The sequence below is a fragment of the Protopterus annectens genome, chromosome 8.part1 (assembly GCF_019279795.1).
Source record: "Protopterus annectens isolate FY-2018-M chromosome 8.part1, PAN1.0, whole genome shotgun sequence".
Taxonomy (NCBI): Eukaryota; Metazoa; Chordata; order Ceratodontiformes; family Protopteridae; genus Protopterus; species Protopterus annectens.
The window spans coordinates 358,292,160-358,313,201 of record NC_056742.1 but is presented as its reverse complement, the minus strand read 5'-3'; the positions used below and the strand labels follow the sequence as shown (position 1 = coordinate 358,313,201).

The 21,042-nt window shown below is 40.7% G+C and overlaps 1 protein-coding gene across 1 annotated transcript in view; it reads right to left on the bottom strand.

Annotated features, from left to right (window-relative positions):
- Positions 1-21,042, bottom strand: part of LOC122810357 (putative sodium-coupled neutral amino acid transporter 8) — a 572,913-nt gene that overhangs the window by 167,918 nt on the left and 383,953 nt on the right. The window contains exons 4-6 of the mRNA XM_044081938.1: positions 14,035-14,139; positions 11,485-11,542; positions 1,949-2,063 (exon numbers count right to left, since the gene is read on the bottom strand). Of these exons, the coding sequence (XP_043937873.1) occupies positions 1,949-2,063; positions 11,485-11,542; positions 14,035-14,139 (278 nt within the window). The remainder of the gene's footprint in view (positions 1-1,948; positions 2,064-11,484; positions 11,543-14,034; positions 14,140-21,042) is intronic.

Genomic DNA, 21,042 nt, shown 5'->3' with positions numbered 1-21,042 from the left:
ACAAGCAGCAGTTGAAAGTCTTTTGATGAATATAAATGTGCATGCATATGTGAGTGCCATTCACTTTCTTGAATTTTTATTTAAGAGTGAATGCTTTTCACATCTTGTCAGAGTGCCCTCTTCATCAAATGTGTAAGATATTGGAAGAAGGTGACAGAATGTATGTAGGTAAGGTATGAATACCAAACTTTTGCATTTGTGTGAGTGTTTGTGAATTAGGATTGAAGTAAGGGCCAACTACGGGGATATATTTGGTGTTGTACTTATGCATATATCCAAGTCTGCTTTGTGTAGTGGTAGAGTTAAACAAAGGTTTTTTCCAAGGTAAGGTGCAGTGTTAGGATTAGCAGGAGTGAATCCCCCCTTCCCACCTTACAAATGCCTGTCAGCATTAACCCTATACTTCACCTTAGATAAAGCCTTTCCACAAAACTACCATTATTCAGAAAAATTATGCCTGAATGTTCAATGAGGGCTTTGGTGACAGAGTCACAGAAAGAAACTGCTTCCTATTTTTTTTAATGATATGGTGCTTTTTGAAATGCTGGGATTGATCACTTGGGTTTTCATAACTGTGCATTATATATATTTATAAAAACATTAGCAATTCTAAAATTATTCCAAGAACCTTTATGTGCAGGTGTTAGACAATGTGGTTTGGCTTTCATGTGAGTTTATCAAGCTTTAATAAGTAGCCAAATGATATCACTGAAAACAGTTACATATTAAAAGTTCTATACTACATTGGAAACTAAAATTGTTCATTTACTTCAGCCTGCATATTTCATGATCCAATACATATTTAAAATATTTAAGTGTACCAAAAAATATGGGCAAATCAAAAAGCTTATTAAATTAAAGGATCAACACCAACGTGAACTGCCATCTTCCCTACAAAAGCATATTCAGGATCAAATAATCAATCGCTCTATGAATGTTTAAATAGTCTTACACTGATCACATTGAAAAATATAAACAGTTAATTATGGGATTACATATAAATTCATTTAAACTAACCTCAAGGAAATAAATGAAATGCATCATACATTACATTTTACAAAAAACAAAACAGAACAGAAAAAAGAATAGCATCTCTCTACAGAATAGATAAAGGTAAAATATTTTTAGTTAGACTCCATTTACTTACAAGGAAGAATGTAGTTCAAAAGTAAAATGCCTGGATTGTGATTTAATGTATATGGGCTAGCTCTCCTGCCCAGGTACAGAAATATATATATATATATATATATATATATATATATATATATATATATATATATATATGTATATATATAATACCTTGTAAATATATTAACTATCTCATTTCAAACAAGTTATGTATCCAGAAATTACTCTCACATTTTATCATCACTTCCCACAAGACTCAATTCAAGAGACTATATGCTACTAAAAGTAAAACCTAGCTTCCTTATGTTCTACTGTCTAAACACAGTATTCTTAATTGGTTTATAACTAGTTTTGGGCATACGTTTCAAAATAAAAAACTTTCATTTGATTAGAAGCTTGGCCCATACAAGAGGTAGGACAAGTGCATGTAACCATTTATACAGCAGTTGTAACATAAGCAATAAAGAATCCAAGCAAGGAAAACTTCCTTAGCAATAACAGAGGCACAACCCTTTGTACAAGTAAAACTAGTAATATCAACAGCCACACTTAAAACAATACTTCACACATGGATTTATGTTGAATACACAATAAAATGATCCACATAACCTAACTTACCCTTATTGTTTTTATTACCTCTGCAGTATAGCATTCATACGTATGGGTCGCATGGATATTTTCTGTTTGAACTATGTCCTAGGCAATTCATTACAGGAAATGGAGTTGGAACTTGACTGCAGACGCATCAAGTGTGTGAGTTGCCTGTTGATATGTTATGCCCATGGTTTCTAACCGCACATACGTACATTAATTTCCTTACCTGTGAGTGAGTAAATGAGCAAACAGAAGACCATGGAAAGCACACACACCAGGATCCAGTTGGACAACTTCTTATTCTTCATGCTGCTGTATATGGCAACTGAGGCATCATGACACTAAAAGAAAAAAACTTTTTGAAAAGCCACTTACAACTACTGATGGTCATTTCCATACATGTTTATATGTTTATGTAAATAACCTTCAGTTTAAAAGAAATAATAACTCACTTAGCATTTGAATGAACTATGGCTATGTACTTTTGAAATCAACTATATAGTGTTAGAATCTTGTTTAATAAATTGCTTTAAGAACTTCCTTATAGAGTTTTCTATAAGGTTTTCTAACCACTAATTGCTTAATTGATTGTTAGATTTGATTAGGTTGGCTGTGTCATGTGGTCTTGAATTTTAACTATAAAAGATGGGATGTCTTGACATGAATTTTATTAACACTGAAGAAGGACATATTTGTCTGAAAGCTTTGTTTTATTAAAAGGATTTATACAATGCTGTGGAACTTGCTTTTGTTGGTACTTGAGTTAAGAATGTTGCTAGGCTTGGAGTTAACTCATTCTGAAAGATCATTACGAGATAGTAATCATTGTTACCTTCTTGGTTCTTATAGAACACCAAGAAATTTCAAGTTCAGCACCATCTGACATGAATATAAGATGCAATAAATTATAGGTCAGCATCAGCTACTGAAAATACAAGACACAACAAGTTGTAGCTCAGGTCTCCACATATTTAACATTTTACTGTGTAAATCTGGCAAATATGCAACAAGGTCTATGAATCATTGCTACGAATAAAATAATATTTTGTCAACAAATAGGAACTGCAAATTGTGTGTCCTGCATTAAATCTAAGCAGTAGAGCATTTGGCTGCAAAGAAAGATGTTCACAGTTTAAATCTGGGACAGCCCTTTATGTTTTCTTTTTTTTTTTTCTTTTGCTGGCTAAGCCTTTCTTAGTACAAGTCTATGAATCACATGAATCACTTGTAAACAGAACATGTTTTAAGAACACTTTAAATGAGTGGTGTAATATTGTTGAGTTTTGTTTTATTTTATAGCATGACAGACCTAAAGGTCACGTACAAACATATATGACACAGAAAATAAGCATTCACATGCTTTGCAATCATGGCAGCAGCTGAAAAGTAACACAAATTCACATAACATCCTGCTTGCATTCTTAGTTTTATGCGAAACTTAAAAACACACTGCACTGTTTATTAAATCCATGTCTTAGTGTACTGTACTAATAATCAGAAAGTGGGATACAACACATGAAGAAGAAAAACCATGAAATGAATGAAACTGAGTCTCTCAGGTTCAAAGAAGCAAACTGTTTTATGGAATTCATGATTAAACTGGTATGGACTTTTTTTTTTTTTTTTAATTGTGGAAGTTAATGATGAGCTCCATGACTTACTTTCATTAGCAAGATTCCTGAGCAGATCCTGATCGAGACTCATTTAGATGCACTAGATATTACTGTTGAGGAATCAGTCAAGAGATTGCAGAATGCATTCTACAGGCTAGGCACCACTAGTCAAATGGGATCAGAGAAGATGACACTCAGGGCATTCTACTATAGGAGTTACAGTAAAACAGACCCACAGGTAAACGCTACTTACTGATGTAAGCCACATGACTGAAAGAGGAGGAACAAAGGCCACATAAAATTCATAGCAAATGTGTTAAAGGGAGAGTAGGTCAAAATTCCAGATCAGATGATCTTCCTATATTAAAGAAAACACAGCTAGGGGCAGACTTTACACGTATGCTGTGGATGTATGAGTGGACTCTTGGCATCTTCCAATTTCTCTCATCAGCAGACCCCATGAACCAGATCAGATTGAGTTTGCAGACTTATGGAAAAGCAGAAGAAGCAAATGAAGAAACCATGTTCAAGGTGCATCCTAACAAGGTACCCAGTACAAAGGTTCACTCCTCCAGGAATCCACAGGAGGGGGAAGGAGAATGGGATGCCAAGAATAGATGAAGATCGACAACACAGATGGAACATTATGGTAAAAACATAACTTCTTTATCTGATGTTGTCAATCTTCATCTATTCTTAACTGTTGGGACAGAGTCCCCAGCTATATTAGATCATGGGTGGCCCTATGGAAGGATATTCCTGAGAACCATAGAACCGAAGGAAGCCCTTCCTCTGGAGACCAAATCCAATTTGTAATGAGTAATAAAGGTATGTGGAGTAGCCCATATTGCTGCTGCACATATTTCACTCATGGAAGCCTTGGAATGGAAAACAGCTGAAGTGGCCATTGATCTGGTGGAATGTGTTCTTACAAGTGCAGGTAACTTTGTATTACTTACATTTATATAAAAGGAATCTCATCTTTTAGCCATTTTGATAAGGTAACTTTGGAAACAGATTTCCCTAAAGTTGGGTCAGAAAAGGATAAGAACTACTGTTCCGATTTCCTAAATTCTTTAGTTCTGCTGAGGTAGAAACATAATTGTCTGTGAATATCCAGCAAGTGTAGGCAATATTCCCCTTTGTTGCAAAAACTGGGAAAGAAAACAAGCAAGGCTTTATTAATGTTGGATTCTGAGACTACCTTCAGAAGAAAGGATGGACTGGTTCTGAGTGCAACTCTATCCTTATGGAAAATTAAGTAAGGGGGTTTTGAGTATAAGGCTTGCAACTCAGACACTTGTCTTGCAGTAGATATAGCTATGAGAAAAAATAATTTTCCAAGAAAGAAACTTTAAGTCGCATGTCACCACTGACTCAAAGGGAGTAAGTACCAGTGACTGCAGAACAACAGTCAGATCCCATGGGGGTAGAGGGTCTTTAAATGGAGGCGTTAAATGTAGGGTTCCTTTGAGGAAAACCTTACATAGTCTATGTGAAATTAAAGGGAGGTGTCCTAAGCCATTATGGAAGATAGAGATGGCAGCTAGTATGACTAACTGTGGAGGTGGATGCTCCTTTAGCAAAAAAGATGGCCTAAAATTCTAAAACTTTTTCCACAGGAGCAGAAAAGAAGTCAAGATCATTATCCCAAGCCCAGATTGAAAATCAATTCCACTTACTAAGGTAGAGTTTCCTGGTGGATGGTTTATGAGCCAGCAACATTTTCTGCACTAAGAATGGTATATCATTATGTCTGGCAGCTACTGGAATTGGAGGAACCAAGCAGTCAGTTTGAGATTTTGAAGACTGGGATGCACCAGTCCCAGAAGGTGAGACAGTTGGTCTGGAACTGGGTCCAGAATCCATGGACAGTGAACTGGATGAGGCCATAGGAAGGGGAAACAAAATTTGTCGAGGCCAATAGGGTGCAATGAGGATCACTTTGCTTTCAACCTGGCTGCTTTCTTGAGAAAGCTTGGGATTAGAGGGAGAGGGGAAAGGCACAGAGGAGACCCAGGGGCCAATCAAGGAAAATAACATCTTTCGGGGACTCCCCCTGAGGGGGGATAAGAGCAAAGTAGCTTCTGCATGTGTTGTTTTGGGGTGATGCAAGAAGGTCGCTGCAAGGCTGGCCTCAGTGAAGAAAGATCCTCCTCGCTATTTCAGGATTCTGAGACCACTCATGAGGCATTAGAATGGATCTGCTCAGTTTGTACGCTATCATATTTGCCAGGATGTGCATTGCTATCAGAAAGTGATTGGAGGAAATAGCCCATTGCCACACTCTGAGGGTTTCTTGACACAGGGGGTAGGATTTGGTTTCCCCCTGTATGTTGATATACCAGGCTACTGACATGTTGTCTGATTGAATTGCAGTGGTTCCTTGAAGGAGGACAGATAGAAATGCTTGCAACACTAATAGCACTGCCCTCAACTCCCGGACATTGATATGCAGATTGGCCTCCATCTGGGACCAAATGCCTTGGATTGTTTTTCTCAGATAATGCCTCTCATCTGGTTGGTATCCATGGTCACTATGGTCTTGGGTTGGGAAGGGACAAAGGGGCGGCCCAATAGAATTTCTTCAGATTCCATCCACCAGGATAGGTCCTTTTTTGCAGTGACTGGTGATAAAATGGGGTAATTCACTGGATGGGTTAGAATAGACCACTGAGCTGCTTGAAGCCATTGTAGTAACAGCATGTGGAATCTCACTAATGGGACCAGAGTGATAGTCACTGCCATGGATGCCAGTGCTTGAAGGACTAACAGGGCTGGTACTTTGTTTGTGCATAGAATAGGATGTACTTGGGACTTTATCTTCTGTAATCTGTGTAGGGAAAGGGAGGCTAAAAATGAGAGGGTGTTTAAATGAGCTCCTACAAATTCTAGATCCTGAGAGGGAATCAGTTGGGACTTTGACTGACCATGATGCCGAGATGCAGGAAGAACTGCAGAGTGAATTCTGCTGCTTGAAGAAGTAGATGTCTGGTGGAAGCAGTGATGTGCCAGTCATCTATATATGGAAACATCCAGAATCCATGCACTCTCAAGTGAGCTGTTACTGCTGCCATACACTTGGTGAACACCCTGGGGGCTATAGTGGGACCAAAAAGCAGCACTCTGAATTGAAAATGACTTGCTCCTAGCCGAAAACGAAGAAACCTTCTGGAGCATTTGTCCATTTTTACGGGGTAATATGTGCCTTGAAGGTCTATCAAGCACATCCAATCATTTTCCTCTAGAAAGGGAATTATAGACTGAACCATGACCCACTGGAATTTGGACTGCTGAACAAATTTGTTTAAAAGGCTGAGATGCAGAATGGGTCTCCAGTCCCCTGTCTTTTTTGTCACTAAAAAGAACCTTGAGTAAAATCCGGACCCTAAACTGGTGGGACTTCTTGGATGACTCTTTTTTTTTTTCTAGCGGATTTTGAATTTAAGACTGTTTAGTCCCTCTGATTGGGTGTAACATCATGGAGCTTTGTTAGAGATCTTGGATAAAGAGTGAAGGGGATATAGTAACCCCTGGTAATAATTCTCAGCACCTAGCATCTGAGGTTATTTGTCGCGCTGTTGAGGTCAGAGAAAATCTTCCCCCAACTGTTTCCAGAGGTAAGCAATCGGGCCACCTTTCAGAAGCGCTTGTAGGGTTGGCCAGAGAAGGAATCTCTTGAACCCCAATTCTCTGGGACATTTCTTTCTCTGGGTCGGTGTCTTCCATTAGAGCTTCCCCCTCTGCCCCAAGGGAAGCCTCCACCACGTGTGTCTGGAAAGGCCTCTGAGACTTTTTGTACCACATCTTCACAGTCCTCTGATTCCTAGAATAGGATCATTAGGGAATGGAAAAACATATGCCCACTGCAGACAGGGTCTTTCTATCTTTCTCACACCTTGCTAGAGTTTCTTTGACTTTCAGGGTGAACAAAGAAAAGCCATCAAAAGGAGCATTGACAAAGGAAGACTTGAATGGCTTTGCAAACTCACACAGGTGCATCCAGGTGTGTAGTCTAATTGCAACACCTGAACCAGCTGACCTGGTCACCCCTTCGACTGCATGCACAATGAGCCTCATGGATATACTGGAAATAGACTCCAGGGTAGCTAACTGGGAGGACACTTTTTCTTGGACCTCATCAGATACAGCTCCTGCTAGGGTGTCCAAATGCTCCTTGATTAGATCTCTGGATCCTAGTGAAATGTGCCATGAAATTCAAGAACCTTAAGGAGAAGGTCAATGATGCATAAACCCGCTTTCCAAATCTGTCCATTTCCTTAGTCTCTCGGTTAGAGAGATGAACAGAGGAACTTTCTTCAGCTAGTTCTTTTTTGGCGGCAGCCACTGCCACCAACATGACATCTACTTGTAGTCCTTTTGCCCAGTGATGGTGGTCCTCAGGAGAGGAGAGTATCTTATCTGGTCTCCAGGGAATCAGTTCTATAAACATGGGAGTGTTCCAAGCTCACTGAGCAATCAACTCAATGAGATCATCAGTGGGAAGAGTCACACAGGAAGTAGATGGACGAGCTCCGAAGGCTTGCAAGTACACAAACTCCTCAGAGGTAGGGTCTTTTGGCTTCCAGTTACTCCTCTGTTTAAGGATCTCAAGAATGTCTCCAAAGGAGATGTCTTCTGGGGGGGGAGGTGACCGGGGGAACCATCCCCGTCATTAAAATCTATGTCCTCAGTGACTGGCTCTTCAGGAGAGTCCAGGTGTTTCCTCTTACACAATTTTTTCTGAGGGGACCCCTCAGTGGGAATCTATGAGGAAGACTCTGAAGAGGGATGATCCTTAGCCAGGATCTCTTGCAGCCTTGGAGCTCACTGTCCAGGCACAGAGGTTGGTGGAAGCTCCAGGTAAGAAGGGGTCAGGGGATGAAACTCTGGTACTACAGGAGCCACCTGGGAACCTGTGGTGGCCAACACTGTCTCCATTGCCTGAAAAGCAGCCCCCCCCCCAAGAAAGGATGGGAGCCTGGAACCAAAAAACACAAACACAGAACCGGGGTCATACCCTACCCCGAGAGACCCACCTCTAAAGCCGGAGCTGAGGATGGACCCCCAGCCACCATAGTCTGAAGAGGTAAGGAAGGCTCTGAATAAGCAGGAGTTGACTCAAACCCCCTGGACCCAATGGTGGAGGCACAATCCTGGGGATCCACTGGTTCCAAAGGTACCCAGGGTTCAGAGCCAAGCCCAGAATGCAAGGCAAGTGTGCTGTCAGTAGCAGGGCCTTAGCAGCCTGAATGGTTGGAGTGGAGAGCTCTAATGTTTCTGAGGAGGAAGTTTCGGTGGAGTCTTAGGAGAATACATCCCTGCTCCAGGTGGGAGAGGGATCTGGGAGGAAGCAGGAAGACCCCTAGCCATAAGCAGCTGATCCACCAACCTCACTATGTCTACTTCAGCGAGACTCCTGAAGGAGAGAACAGTCCATCCCAAGGGAGAATCTGGCCTTTGTACAAAGAGGATAGAAGTCGACCCAAGAAGGGGTCAATTGAAGGGGAATATTTTGTCTGGGGTGCATAAAAGGTGTCAGTATTTGGCACTGAGGGAAGAGTTATGGCCTGCGGTGCAGCAGATGCCAGCTCCTACATGGAAACTAAAGAAGTTAGTGCTGATGCCAGTGTCATTATGGATGCCAGTGCTGTAGCCAGTTCCAAAGGCACCAAAGTGTTTGGTGATGTGGAAGTAGTCTGTTCCATGAGCTTCAGAACCTTAGCCCTTGATTCTGAAGAGGAACCAACAGAAGGGAACCTGTGCTTCTTTGATACTGGTGCCAATGGCGATGGCGGCACCAAATGACTAGCTTTGGATCCAGAGGCCTTAGGAGACTTACTGGCCTTGGATAAAACTTTTTCAAAGGGAGCCTTAAGAAGCCCTTTAAGTACAAGCTTATTACAATGTTCTACCAAAGCCTTAGTACTGAAATCCTGGCAGATGGAGCACTCTATATCTAAATGTGGAGCACCCAAACAATAAACACAAATAGCATGCCCATCAGAGTTAGGCATTTTTTGGCCACACTCCTGGCCCTGCTTAAATCCAGTTGTAAACTTGGATTTTTCTGCCATATTGGAAAAGAAATCTAAAAAAAACAAACCATCAAACTACATACACTCTCACAGAGAAAGTAAAGGAGAATGACTTCTACCAGTGAGGATAGAAAGAATTACCAAAATGGTAGATAGGAAAGGAGAGGGGGAACTACCAACAATGATAGAAGAGGAATACCAACAGGTATAGGAGATGGTAGAGGAGAATACTAGCATTTATACAAATGAACACGCACAAGAAAAGATGGGTAGAGAAAGGAAAGGATATTAAAGTTTTATATAAGTCAAGGTAGCGAGATAAATAATTTAAAAATCTTACTTAGCTGTGAGAGAAGAGTAATCTGACATGTCTTGCTATAAGAGCAGCAAACAAGATCTGAGGTAATTTAGAGAGGGGCATTCTGGGTAAACTCTTAGCTCAAGAGATTTTTGGTAGGCGCGAGCTGTGTAATGGCCGAACCAGTTCCGAGGATTGGAACAGACTACCCAACAGTCAAGAACAGATGAAGATTGACAACATCAGATCATCTTTTTTTTGCAGTGGACACTCCCTCCCCCACCAGTTGTAGCAGTTCTTACCACAGCCCAGACTGCAATATCTTGGGGAAAATATAAATCCTGAGGAATGCACAATCTCTGTCTTTGCTGCATCAATCACAGAATTGCATATTAGTTATTGACATTATGACAGTCGATCACTAGTGCAGCAATGTTGAGCCTTGTACCACTAGGGCTAGCATACCATCATTTTTTTATTGATGCACAGAATCACTGGTTTGTCAGACAAGTTGAATAATTTTATGTAAAAAAAAAAGAAACAAAAGATGGATAATGCTGTATCCAAGTCTTTCATTTAAGGAGACAGACCAGAGGGTGATCAGCATCTTCCCACTGTGAACCAGATCAAGTGAGCAACTTAGACAAAAAGACAGGCCCTAACAAGTTATACAGCCATATTGTGTTTTCCAGTGCTTTCTGGGTCTCATGGTCAGCGCAGCCAGTGAACATAGCAGTAAAATATCTTAAAGGATTTTAAATTAGTATTCTGCTTTACGCTTGTTGAAAAAAGGTTGGATTTGGCAAAGATTGGCATGGCACCAGAATGTAAACTTCCCATTGCCCATGTATTGGCAAACAAATATATTAGGGACTACATATTAATTTTTCTAATGACAGATGAACAGTGTCATCCATTTCTTGAAAAACACATTAAAGAAAATCATCAAGGATAACCTTGGAATGGTCTGTGGTTGCAAAGTCAAATGGTTAAGGTTTCTGATGGTTGTAAGGGTTACATAACATACCAGCCATTATATCTGTACTCTGAATATAAAAGGGACTTTTGATTATTTGTACAGTATCTTAGCAAAGGAAATAGCACAGCCTTTTCAGGCTTTACTCCATAGATGGAGTAAAGATGAACTTATAATATTCATCAATATCTGAGATCTTAACTGTAATCCCCAAATATTTTGTCTCTCAATTTGAATTTCACAAAACAGAATAAATTTACTGTGGATATGTGCATCTATCCACTCAATTAGCATCAGGATGAAGGCTTATGGCACAATCTCATTTGTAATGTACAGACCTCATGCTGAAAAATTCAGTACCTTCATCAAAAAGAGAGATGACCTAAACTATTTCACTCACAGTTTAGGAAGATTTGGGAGTTTTAACGTAAATCCACTTCTTGGCTTCAGTGTTCTATGGGAAGTTTACAGTTCACTCTCATTTACTTATTTGTTAACTGTGCAAATAAGGTGGCCTACTGTTGACCCTTTACTGTCAAAACCTTTTTTCACAATGGAAATGGCATTATGCTGTAACTGATTAACCAGCATGTTAAGAGAATGTGAAAGAATTCAGATTACCAGTAGGGCCCATGCAAACTCAGAGAAAAAAATGCAAACTGGAGATCAGAAATGAACCTCAGAAGCCTAAGAACTGTGCATGGAGCCACTATGGTGCTTACTATTATCAGTATTGCTGGTGTTATGACAAAAAAATAATGTTAATAGTATACATTAGAACCTGAGGAGAATATATTTATTTTCCATTTCATAATGAAACAACAAAGGTCTGGTTACCTGGAATCCAAAGCATATTGTTGGCACGACACTAAACATGGATGCCCAAGAAGAAATCCTGCAGACAGAAGAGACAGAGTACAACTTTCAGTTTAATTTATGCACTTAACAGCATCTTAAAAAGCCATTTTCTCTTGTTAGCCAAGATTTCCCTTTATGCCCCAACTTAAGTTATCCTTCCAAGCTTCAGACTTTCTCACCCCTAAATAGTTCTGTTTTTCCTCCTAATGAACGCTACAGTTGTCACTTACCTTTCAGAGAATCACATTTGAAATTATTACAGCCTAGACATTCACTGACACTAGCAGAAAACTAATTCATTACAATATATTGAGAAAATCACACAAGTCCGCCATGATCCTTTTTTTGAAAGCAATGCCACAAAGGAAAATTCACGAATTTCAATTTCAAATTTTCCTCACCAGTGCAGCAACTCAGTTGACCTACTCCATTTAAATCCAAATTTACAACCTCATAAGCATTACATATTAAAAAGACAGAATGGATGACCACTCTAAAAGAAAAAAATAAATAAACCAAAGCTGACATAAAAAAAAATCATAAAAAGGCTATGCATATGCATAGGAAATTAATAATAAATATGGCTATCAAATTTAACACAATGCACTTGCGTGGCTTTAAACTACCAGCCCTTCTCCTCATTAATGCAACAGCCTGGAAAGAACCTGAGACCAGTTCTTTCAAATAAGCAGAACCCAGAATGTGCAGAATTCATAAGTTAATAAGATCTTAAATAATGATCGGCCAGTGCATGAAAGTCAGTATAAATCTCAACGAAAGGAAGTAACATTGCAGTCATGAGAGTGACCCATTAGCATCCTCAACATAACATGTTGCATCTTTGCAGATGTGCTAGGTCACAATCTGATAGGTCTAGGTATAGACCACTGTAGTTATTTAACCAAGTTAATACAAGAACATATATAATCCCAGCAACATCTACAGATGGAATAAAGTTCCAGATCCATACTAAAATCTTCAATTTGATGTTTTGTTGACTGCTGATACAAGGCCCTTCAACGTCAGCATGTCATCAAAAACAATTCTCAGATTATGGCTTTCAGACACCAATTCTGGTTAACTCTCCCATACATAATGAGTTGAGGAAGATGGCATGGAGATTCAATGGCATGAAGTGCTATTACCTTGGTCTTTGCCTCACTGAGTTTCAGTTTCCAGATATCCAAGTGAGAATCAATTCTAAACAGTCTACTATTGTAATAAAGTCCCACACAGACTTCTGTGAGATGAAGAGAAAAAGCTGAATGTTATTAGCATAAGACTGATGAGAAATATTTCTGCCTCTACAGGACCAGCAAATACACAGTGAAGAACACTGGTTCCAGGACCAAGTCATGTAGTGCTCCACATTCCAGAGGATAGTGACTAGAGGAATTTACTCCAGATACAACCCTAGGGAGCAGCCAAAAATGTAGGAGGTAAACCAAATCAATCAATGCTCCAGTAAAACCACAAAAGGTCTTAATACAGTCGGTTAAGTTCCCAAAAGCTGTTGTTAGATCAAGGAGGCTCAACATGTAAAATAATTGATCTCAAATTTCCAGGAGATAAATTACAACATGAATTAAATGTTGTTGCAGTACTGTGCTAAGATATAAATCCAGACTGCTGTTGATCAGCAGTGTCATAGGATGATATGTACCTTACATTTAAAAGGAAGATTATATACTGGACAGAAAGGTTCAGACAGACTGGATTTAAAGTTGACTTTTTCAAGACAATAGTAACATGGTCTCTGTAAAAATAGCTAGAAAACCCCTAGCCTCAATCAATGGACAGTCTGGGAAATAACTGGTCTAAAAACCTTTGGGCAAAATTTTACCAACTGGATTACCTTCTCTCTTAATAGCTGCATTTACATATGACTTAGGATTAATTTCTTTACTAAATTTCATGTTTCTCTCTCTTACTTTGTTTTAACAACATTTTCATTTTTTCTTAATTTTTTCTGTCAGATGTGCATTTAACAGTAGCTTTTTTGTCACCTTTCCCAATCTGTAGGTCTTACTTGTATTTTGATTTCCTTGTGTATATCAAAACAATTCACAGTTCTTTGCTCAAGGTCTTAACCTGATATATGATGTGTGGTTTCATTACCTTTTTGTAGCATGCTTCCATTAGTTTGAATCATTTGCCCTCTAAAATCTACAGATAAATATGCTCTCACTTTAGAACCAAATATTGTGCACAACTAAAGAAAGTACTGGCATAAATGTCTTTTAAGTACAACTTTCTCAATATTACCATCAGGTTACTATCCAACTATCAAAGCTTTTTTGAATTTTATGAAATCTGTTGAATATCTTCCATGTATATACATGTATATATGTATCTTAACATCATCAAGTTAATATTTATTTTCACTGTTATTTAGTTACTACAATTTTGTGGTGAAGTCTAAGAACTTATCAATCTTATGTGAAATAATGGAAAAATCAAAAAGTCAAAATATTGATTTCTTAAAGCTTTTTAGGCAGCATCCAAGGCATGGAAAAATATGTTATTTACCTGGAAGTATGGTGAAACTCAGGGAAGATGATCTTATCCTTCATTAGATAGTACTTGATAATAATAGCCACTGCCAGGAATGTAGCAGCTAAAGTTCCTAACATGCTTCGGGAAGAAACAGAGAAAACAGATTACAAATGGTTATCTAAAACTGAAGACTGCATTTAGGGTACTGTGTGCCAGGTATTTTAAGAGGTGAAGTGTTCAGAAGGCAAATTCCTACAGAAAGTTCTGTGTAAGCCTTCATTCATCAATATGAATCTGCTGAACTAAGCTCAAAATGTTAAAGCCAACAGAATTTTTCAGCCTGACAAATACTACACTTGTACAGTAATTTAGCATTTTACCAAATAAAAGCATATTACTTGTGTCAATTGCATCATCATATGCGTATAATGAAACACACAGCTTCATGGGTTACATTGATCATAAATCGGAAAAAGTACAGAAATGTAGATCTGATTCTCGGGAATAACACCTCCACCATCAACATCATAAAAGCATATGAGAAGACTTCAGTGTAGAACATGAAGCTCATTGTTTTTGGTTATATAAATAGTACTTTGATTAAAGTATATATGACAGAGATGATTAAGCCTACAAATATAGGTCCATAGAACAAATGATCAGAGCAATACAATACATTTCTAAAGGCTTGCTATCTAACCTATGACAAATTAATTCTGACTGGAAACTGTATTTTGAAATTACCACAGAGCAGCCTGCATTAGACACAAAAAATTCACCGTTACATATGCAAGAACACTGAATTATGACAAGTTTATCTGAACTTGATAACAGTAAACCAAATGATGTCTATAATAAATGATCAGAGAAACAACTGACAAGTTTTGAAAATAAACTACAACTAGCTAGCTTTTGGTGGTACACAGGGATAAATCCCTAACTATGGTCCAAGTGACCAAGGGTGAATTAGCACCTTAGAATTCTGTTGGAGTTGGTGTATGGAGAAAGAATATGCTTACCCTTAGCACAGAGTAGACCAAGATTCCTCAAATACCATATCCCATGAATGTAAGGTGGCCTTGAGAAATATATGTGATGCACCAAGCTATGGCTGTGGGTGTGCTTACCATGGGCATGGTGGACCAAGATCATACAAATGCCACGTACTATAAGAGGAAAGTGTTATTTAGACATACATGTGATGCACTAGGCTACAGATGTAGTACCCTTCACTCACAGGTGTATGGAAGCTTATACTCCCATAGGGGGAGGCACTGTGGCACCCTAAAGATGTAAATCACATGTCTCTCAACCAGGAGAGTAGTTTGGGACATGTCAGATACACCCTCGTTGCCAAGTCACTGGTGAGGGCACAAATAAACTTAATGGTTGTGTATGTAGTGCATGTGATGGCTCCTCTGGATGACTCTTACCCCCCTGTGCTACTGGTGGAATGCCTGGTATGGGGAGAACAAGTGGGCAGAGCAAATTAAGTTTAACCATAAGTTTTACTGCCAACATAAAAATGAGCACAGAACGGTTCAGCGTGAATTAATCTACAGAAGTCATTTACTGTTTATATCTTTAGCTTCAAATGAAAAACAGGCTAAACAGCCTTAAATATAACTATGACAAGTACTAACTTAAAATCTGTACAATTTATAACTATGAGAAGTAGTGACACTAAAATGTGCAGTTTTCTGCTTGTGAACCTTTTATGAAACATTCAAAATAGTATTACTATTCCATACAAACAGGCATTTAGTTGTATGGATGACAAATTTGACAAAACAAGAAATGGATGAACAGGTATTTCATTTCATGTAGCATATCCATTTTGTACTAAGGTCTTTCCACTGCATTTCCAGTACTGTACTGGGAGATGAAACTTGCTTGAAAAACAATTTGAAAGAAAATGAGACAACTATAAAAAGTAATTCCACAAAAAGGATGATGTTAAGTTGTTCTGTCTCGCTGTTCATTCTTACAGATGGGTTTGCAGCCGATCCTTGGCTCTGAGTCAGCCTACTACAAAGCTCGAGGTCTTCAGATAGCTTGAGGCCAAGTCCCTATCCCATGACGCATCTAGAGTTACCTCAGATCTAGTTTGCCGCTGTGATAGATTGGAGGTTCTCACTAGCTCAGGCCAGTAAAACCTTATTTTTTTCAATATTTCTTCATTATATTGATAATTCATAATTAATAGATAGTTATTTAAGCTCTTACAGCTTTATTGTGTAATTCCCTTTCCCTTGGTATGCTTTTCTGATATTACCAGTTGGCCTAGTTTTTCCTAGGCCTTGTTTAGATTATTAGAGTGTGTTTAATCAGTGACTTTTCTGTCACAGCTATCTTTATTAATAGTTTAGATTAGTGTGTGCTTAGTTAGTGACCTTTTTCTCACAGTTTAAAATAATTAGAGCTAAGGTTTAGTTTTCATTGTGTGAAACAGTAGCATATACTATTGTTGTGTGCATTTAGACAGTGACTTCTGCCACAACTTGATACTTTATCTTTGTTTAGATAAATACCTTTGTGTGTGTGTGTGTGTGTGTGTGTGTGTGTGTGTGTGTGTGTGTGTGTGTGTGTGTGTGTGTGTGTGTGTGTGTGTGTGACTTTTAGCCCATAATTTTCAAAGGGCTTGTTGATTGTTGTTATTGCTCGAAATTGTTTGGGTGTGTACAGTTTTACAGTAACCTTTTTTGATACTGTGGTTTGTACAGTATGGCTGACCAAGACAAACACCCTAAGTCAGGATTTAAAAAATGCCCTAAATGTGGACAGAAAATGTCTGCCACCGACAGTCATGTTAACTGTGCTTATTGTTTGGGAGCATTGCATCTCCAAGATAGCTGCTCCATGTGTCATTCTTTATCTTCTAGGCTTCTCCAGGAGAGAAAGAGGAAATTGACCGATAGAGGTTTGCTGAAACCCTCTTTCCAAGAAGCTTTGAGTGACCAAGATGGATCCAGTAAGTCCTCAAAGTCTTCCAAGACTTCTGAGAGTAAGAAATCCATAAAGTCTTCGACGTCACCTCCACAGACCTCGGAGCCAACCGTCTTATCCTTTCGAAGCCGGTCCCCAGTTCTGGAACCGGTATCAGAAGTACCTAAGTCTCATCTGTTACAGTCGGTGCCACCCTCTATACACTCATCTCAGTCTTCTATCAGCCTTTCCGATTTGGATGTGGAACATGTGGTGCAGAAGCTTTTACAGGCACCGGCCTTTGCTACATTTTTATCAGCTCCGACCCAAGCGGCTTTTGAGCCGAAGACCCTTTTGCCAGCTACTACTCTTCTTCCTCCGAGCCACACCGGTCCTTCAGAGCCGGAGGAGTCAGACTTGTTGATCGTGGAGCCTTCAGAGCTGATGACTGCTCCAGTGTCTTCGGCCCCGTTTACTCTGACATCCTCGGCGCAGATGGAGGAATCTAGGAGCCGGCACTCTCTGGTCTGGTCCAGGGAGGATAGTAGGACCAACTTGTCGGTTCTGACTCTGCCTCTCAGGGCTTTGGCTTGGATGAGCTCGGCTCCTACCTCTGGTTCAGAGCCCATTGTCCTGGTGCCGTGGGTATTGATGGTTTCCTCGGATCTGTTGGTCCCTTCGCATCAGAGCAGAGGTGCCTTCAAAGCCATGAGGAGAGTTATGTCTCCTAAGATATCTTCGACCTCAGGTCCAGCTTCTTCCTCCCCTAAAGCACCTGGGTCTGCTTCTGCTTCACAGATCCTTGTCAAGCGTAGAGACCCATAGCCTCAGGAAGCCTCATTGGGTGGCCCATACTCTTCCAAAACCTCACCAGAAGCTCCCACTGATGAGGTTCCCAGGAAGAAAGTTTGTAAGAGGAAGCATCTAGACTCCCAACAGGAGGCCCTGACATCTGATACTGACTTGGATGAATCAGAAGGATCCCCATGGTCCCCCTCTGAGGATATCTCATTTGCTGAGATACTAGAAATCCTTAGACAGAGGGGCAACTGGCAGTCCACCAACCTGAGTTGGTTCTCCTGAAGACTTTCAGGTCTCAGCCCTCCACCTCTTGGGTGTCTCTGCCCTTTGATGAGCTTATACAGCTGGTCTCATGAAGGGCTTGAGACTCTCCGGACACCATGGAGCCTATCCCTAGGAGACCTAATAAATTTATCTCTACTCCCCAAGACAAGTCTTTTCTGACCAAGGGTATGCCAGTTAATGCCAAAAAGGAAATTTCAGAAATTTCCTCTTCCATCCATCCTCCTAACAGAGATTCTAGGATCATGGATAGATATGGGAAGTGCATTTACAGTTCAGTGACTTTTGCACTGCGTTCCCTCAACTATTTAACCCATTTTATGAGACTGCAAAGAGATCTCCTTAAAGAGCTGGGAGATACTCTTCAATGTACAGTAGTTGCAGGAGCTTCAGATAAAGTTGCCTCCCAGCTTGCTACCCTCAACTCCATAGTTAACTCGTCCATGCACCTCATTTCGCATGTAGCAGATGGAATGAGCTGGGCAGTGGGTACAGGAATTGCTCTTAGGAGACACTCCTGGATGCGCTTGTGTTCCTTCATGGAGCCCTTCAAGTCATCCTTTGTAAATACCCCCTTTTGATGGCTTGTCCCTTTTTGGGCCCAAAGTTAAGGAAACTTTGACCAGGTGTGAGCAGGAAGGAAAGACTCTGTCTGCCATCAGAGTCTGTTTTTCCACCCCTACCAGACCCTACCCCAAGGGCCAAAGGGGAGGAAAGATGTGGTTCCGAAAAGTCCAAGGTGCCTTTCAGGACACACATGGTGAACCCCCTCCAGGGGCAGAGGAGGGGGCAATAATGGAAGATGCCATCCTCACAGCAGAGGGGGTCCACAAAACCAGGGCAACAGAGATCACTTCTTTGGGAAGCCCTACCAGTGCTCCTGAAAGGAGGCCCAACTGTCCTACTCTGGAGGCAGTCGGGGGTCGCTAATAACAAATGACAACTGGGCACAAAGTATCATTTCCAGAGAATATTTCATTCCTTTCGCCACACCCCCTCCACCAACAAGAAAAATCCCAGATGTTCCACCCAATTACAGGGAACAAGCAACAGTAGAGGTCCAAACGTTGCTAAGAAAAGGGTCATCCAACCAGTCCCAGCAGAACAGACAGGATCTGGAACTTACTCAAGATTCTTTTTAGTTCCAAAAAAGACAGGGGACTGGAGCCCTATACTGGATCTCAGCAGGATAAACAAATCTGTCAAGAAAGAAAAGTTTCGGATGGTCACACTTCAGTTGATACTTCCCTTTTTAGGGAAAGACAACTGGATGTGCTCCAGAGATCTCCAGGATGCGTACTACCATATAAAAATGGCCAGACCATCCAGGGATCATCTGAGCTTCTGGCTGGGAGCCAATCATTACCAGTTTTGAGCCCTGCCCTTTGGTCTCACTACAACCCCCAGAGTGTTCACCAAATATATGGCAGCGGTCACGGCTCACCTGAGACGTTTAGGATTCCAGGTGTTTCCGTACCTAGACGATTGGCTCCTCACTGCCACCACCAGGCATCAACTCATTCAAGCCAGGGACACCACTCTGTCACTCTGCAGCCAGCTAGGCATTACAATAAACTCAGAAAAATCTGCCTTGTTGCCATCGCAACATGCTATTTTTATCAGAGCAGAATTGGACACCATCACCACCATGCTCATATTTCCAGTAGAAAGAGTCTTACTACTCCGTCAGCAAGTCCGCAATCAGATATCCAAAAACAAAGCTCCAGCATCAGAAGTACTACAATTGTTAGGCATTACTGCAGCTGCAATTCTGGCCATACTGCTGGGTTGCATGTACATGCAGATACTGCAATGGCTGTTGTTCACTCAATGGTCTTACCAAGAGCTCCCCATGTCTCACCTTATAATGATCACGAACGTTTGCAAAAAGGATCTTCAGTGGTGGTTGACCTCTCTTCATGCCACGATAGGTCGTCCCTTTGTTCTACCCCCACCAGCAGCCACAGTGACCATGGACTCTTCCCTGATAGGGTGGGGGGGGCATTTTCAGAGAAGAACAGACCAAGGCACATGGGCCGATCAAGAGACACACCTGCACATCAATGTCCTAGAGATTAGAGCAGTACTTTTAGAGTTGCAGTAATTCCAGGACTCTCTTCCTCTGGGTACAATTGCAATTCAGACAGACAACATGTCAGTGGTCTGGTACTTGAACAAACAAGAAGGAACCAGGTCATATCCCCTTTGTCACAAGGCCCTAAGAGTATGGCAGTAGGCTATATCCACCCAGTGCTTTCTTTTAGCAATGCACATCCCAGGGAAATCCAATGTGATAGCAGACAAGCTGAGCAGAGCAATTTTGTTGCCCCACGAGTGGTACCTCAAGAAAGAAATAGTGGACAGGATATTCCGCAGGTGGGGCCAGCCTTGCTGCAACCTTTTTGCCAGTCACATGAACAAGAAATGCAGAAGCTACTTTGCCCGAATTCCCCCTCTGGGAGAAGCCACAAGGGACGCACTCGTTCATGATTGGCCTCCGGGTCTCCTCTATGCATTCCCACCAATCCCATTGAAATCCAAGGTACTACAGAAAGCAAAAGCCCTGGGAGGGACCATCATTCTAATAACCCCTCAATGGCCTCATCAGATTTGGTTCCCCTTCCTTTGACTTCATCTTTTGGAGGACCCTTGGATTCTGGACCCAGTTCCAGATCTTCTGACGCACTCGTCGGGGGAACTTCATCCCTCTCTACAGTCCCTGAAGCTGACAGCTTGGCTGCTCCAATTCCCATCATAGCCAGGCTCCATAACCTTTCTAATAAGATGAAGCAAATTCTCTTAGCCTCTCATAAATCCTCTACGAGGAAGCTATACCTTAGCAAATGGAAAAAAATGTTCTATATGGGCCTCTCAAAACAATATTGATCCCTATCAAGCCCCATATGGCCTCCATTTTAGAGTTCTTGACTATGATTTTTAACAAAGGAGCTGCAGCAGCAACAGTTCATGTTCACCTTGTTGCCATTTCTAATTTTCATCTTGGATTTGAAGGATTGAACATTATGTCACACA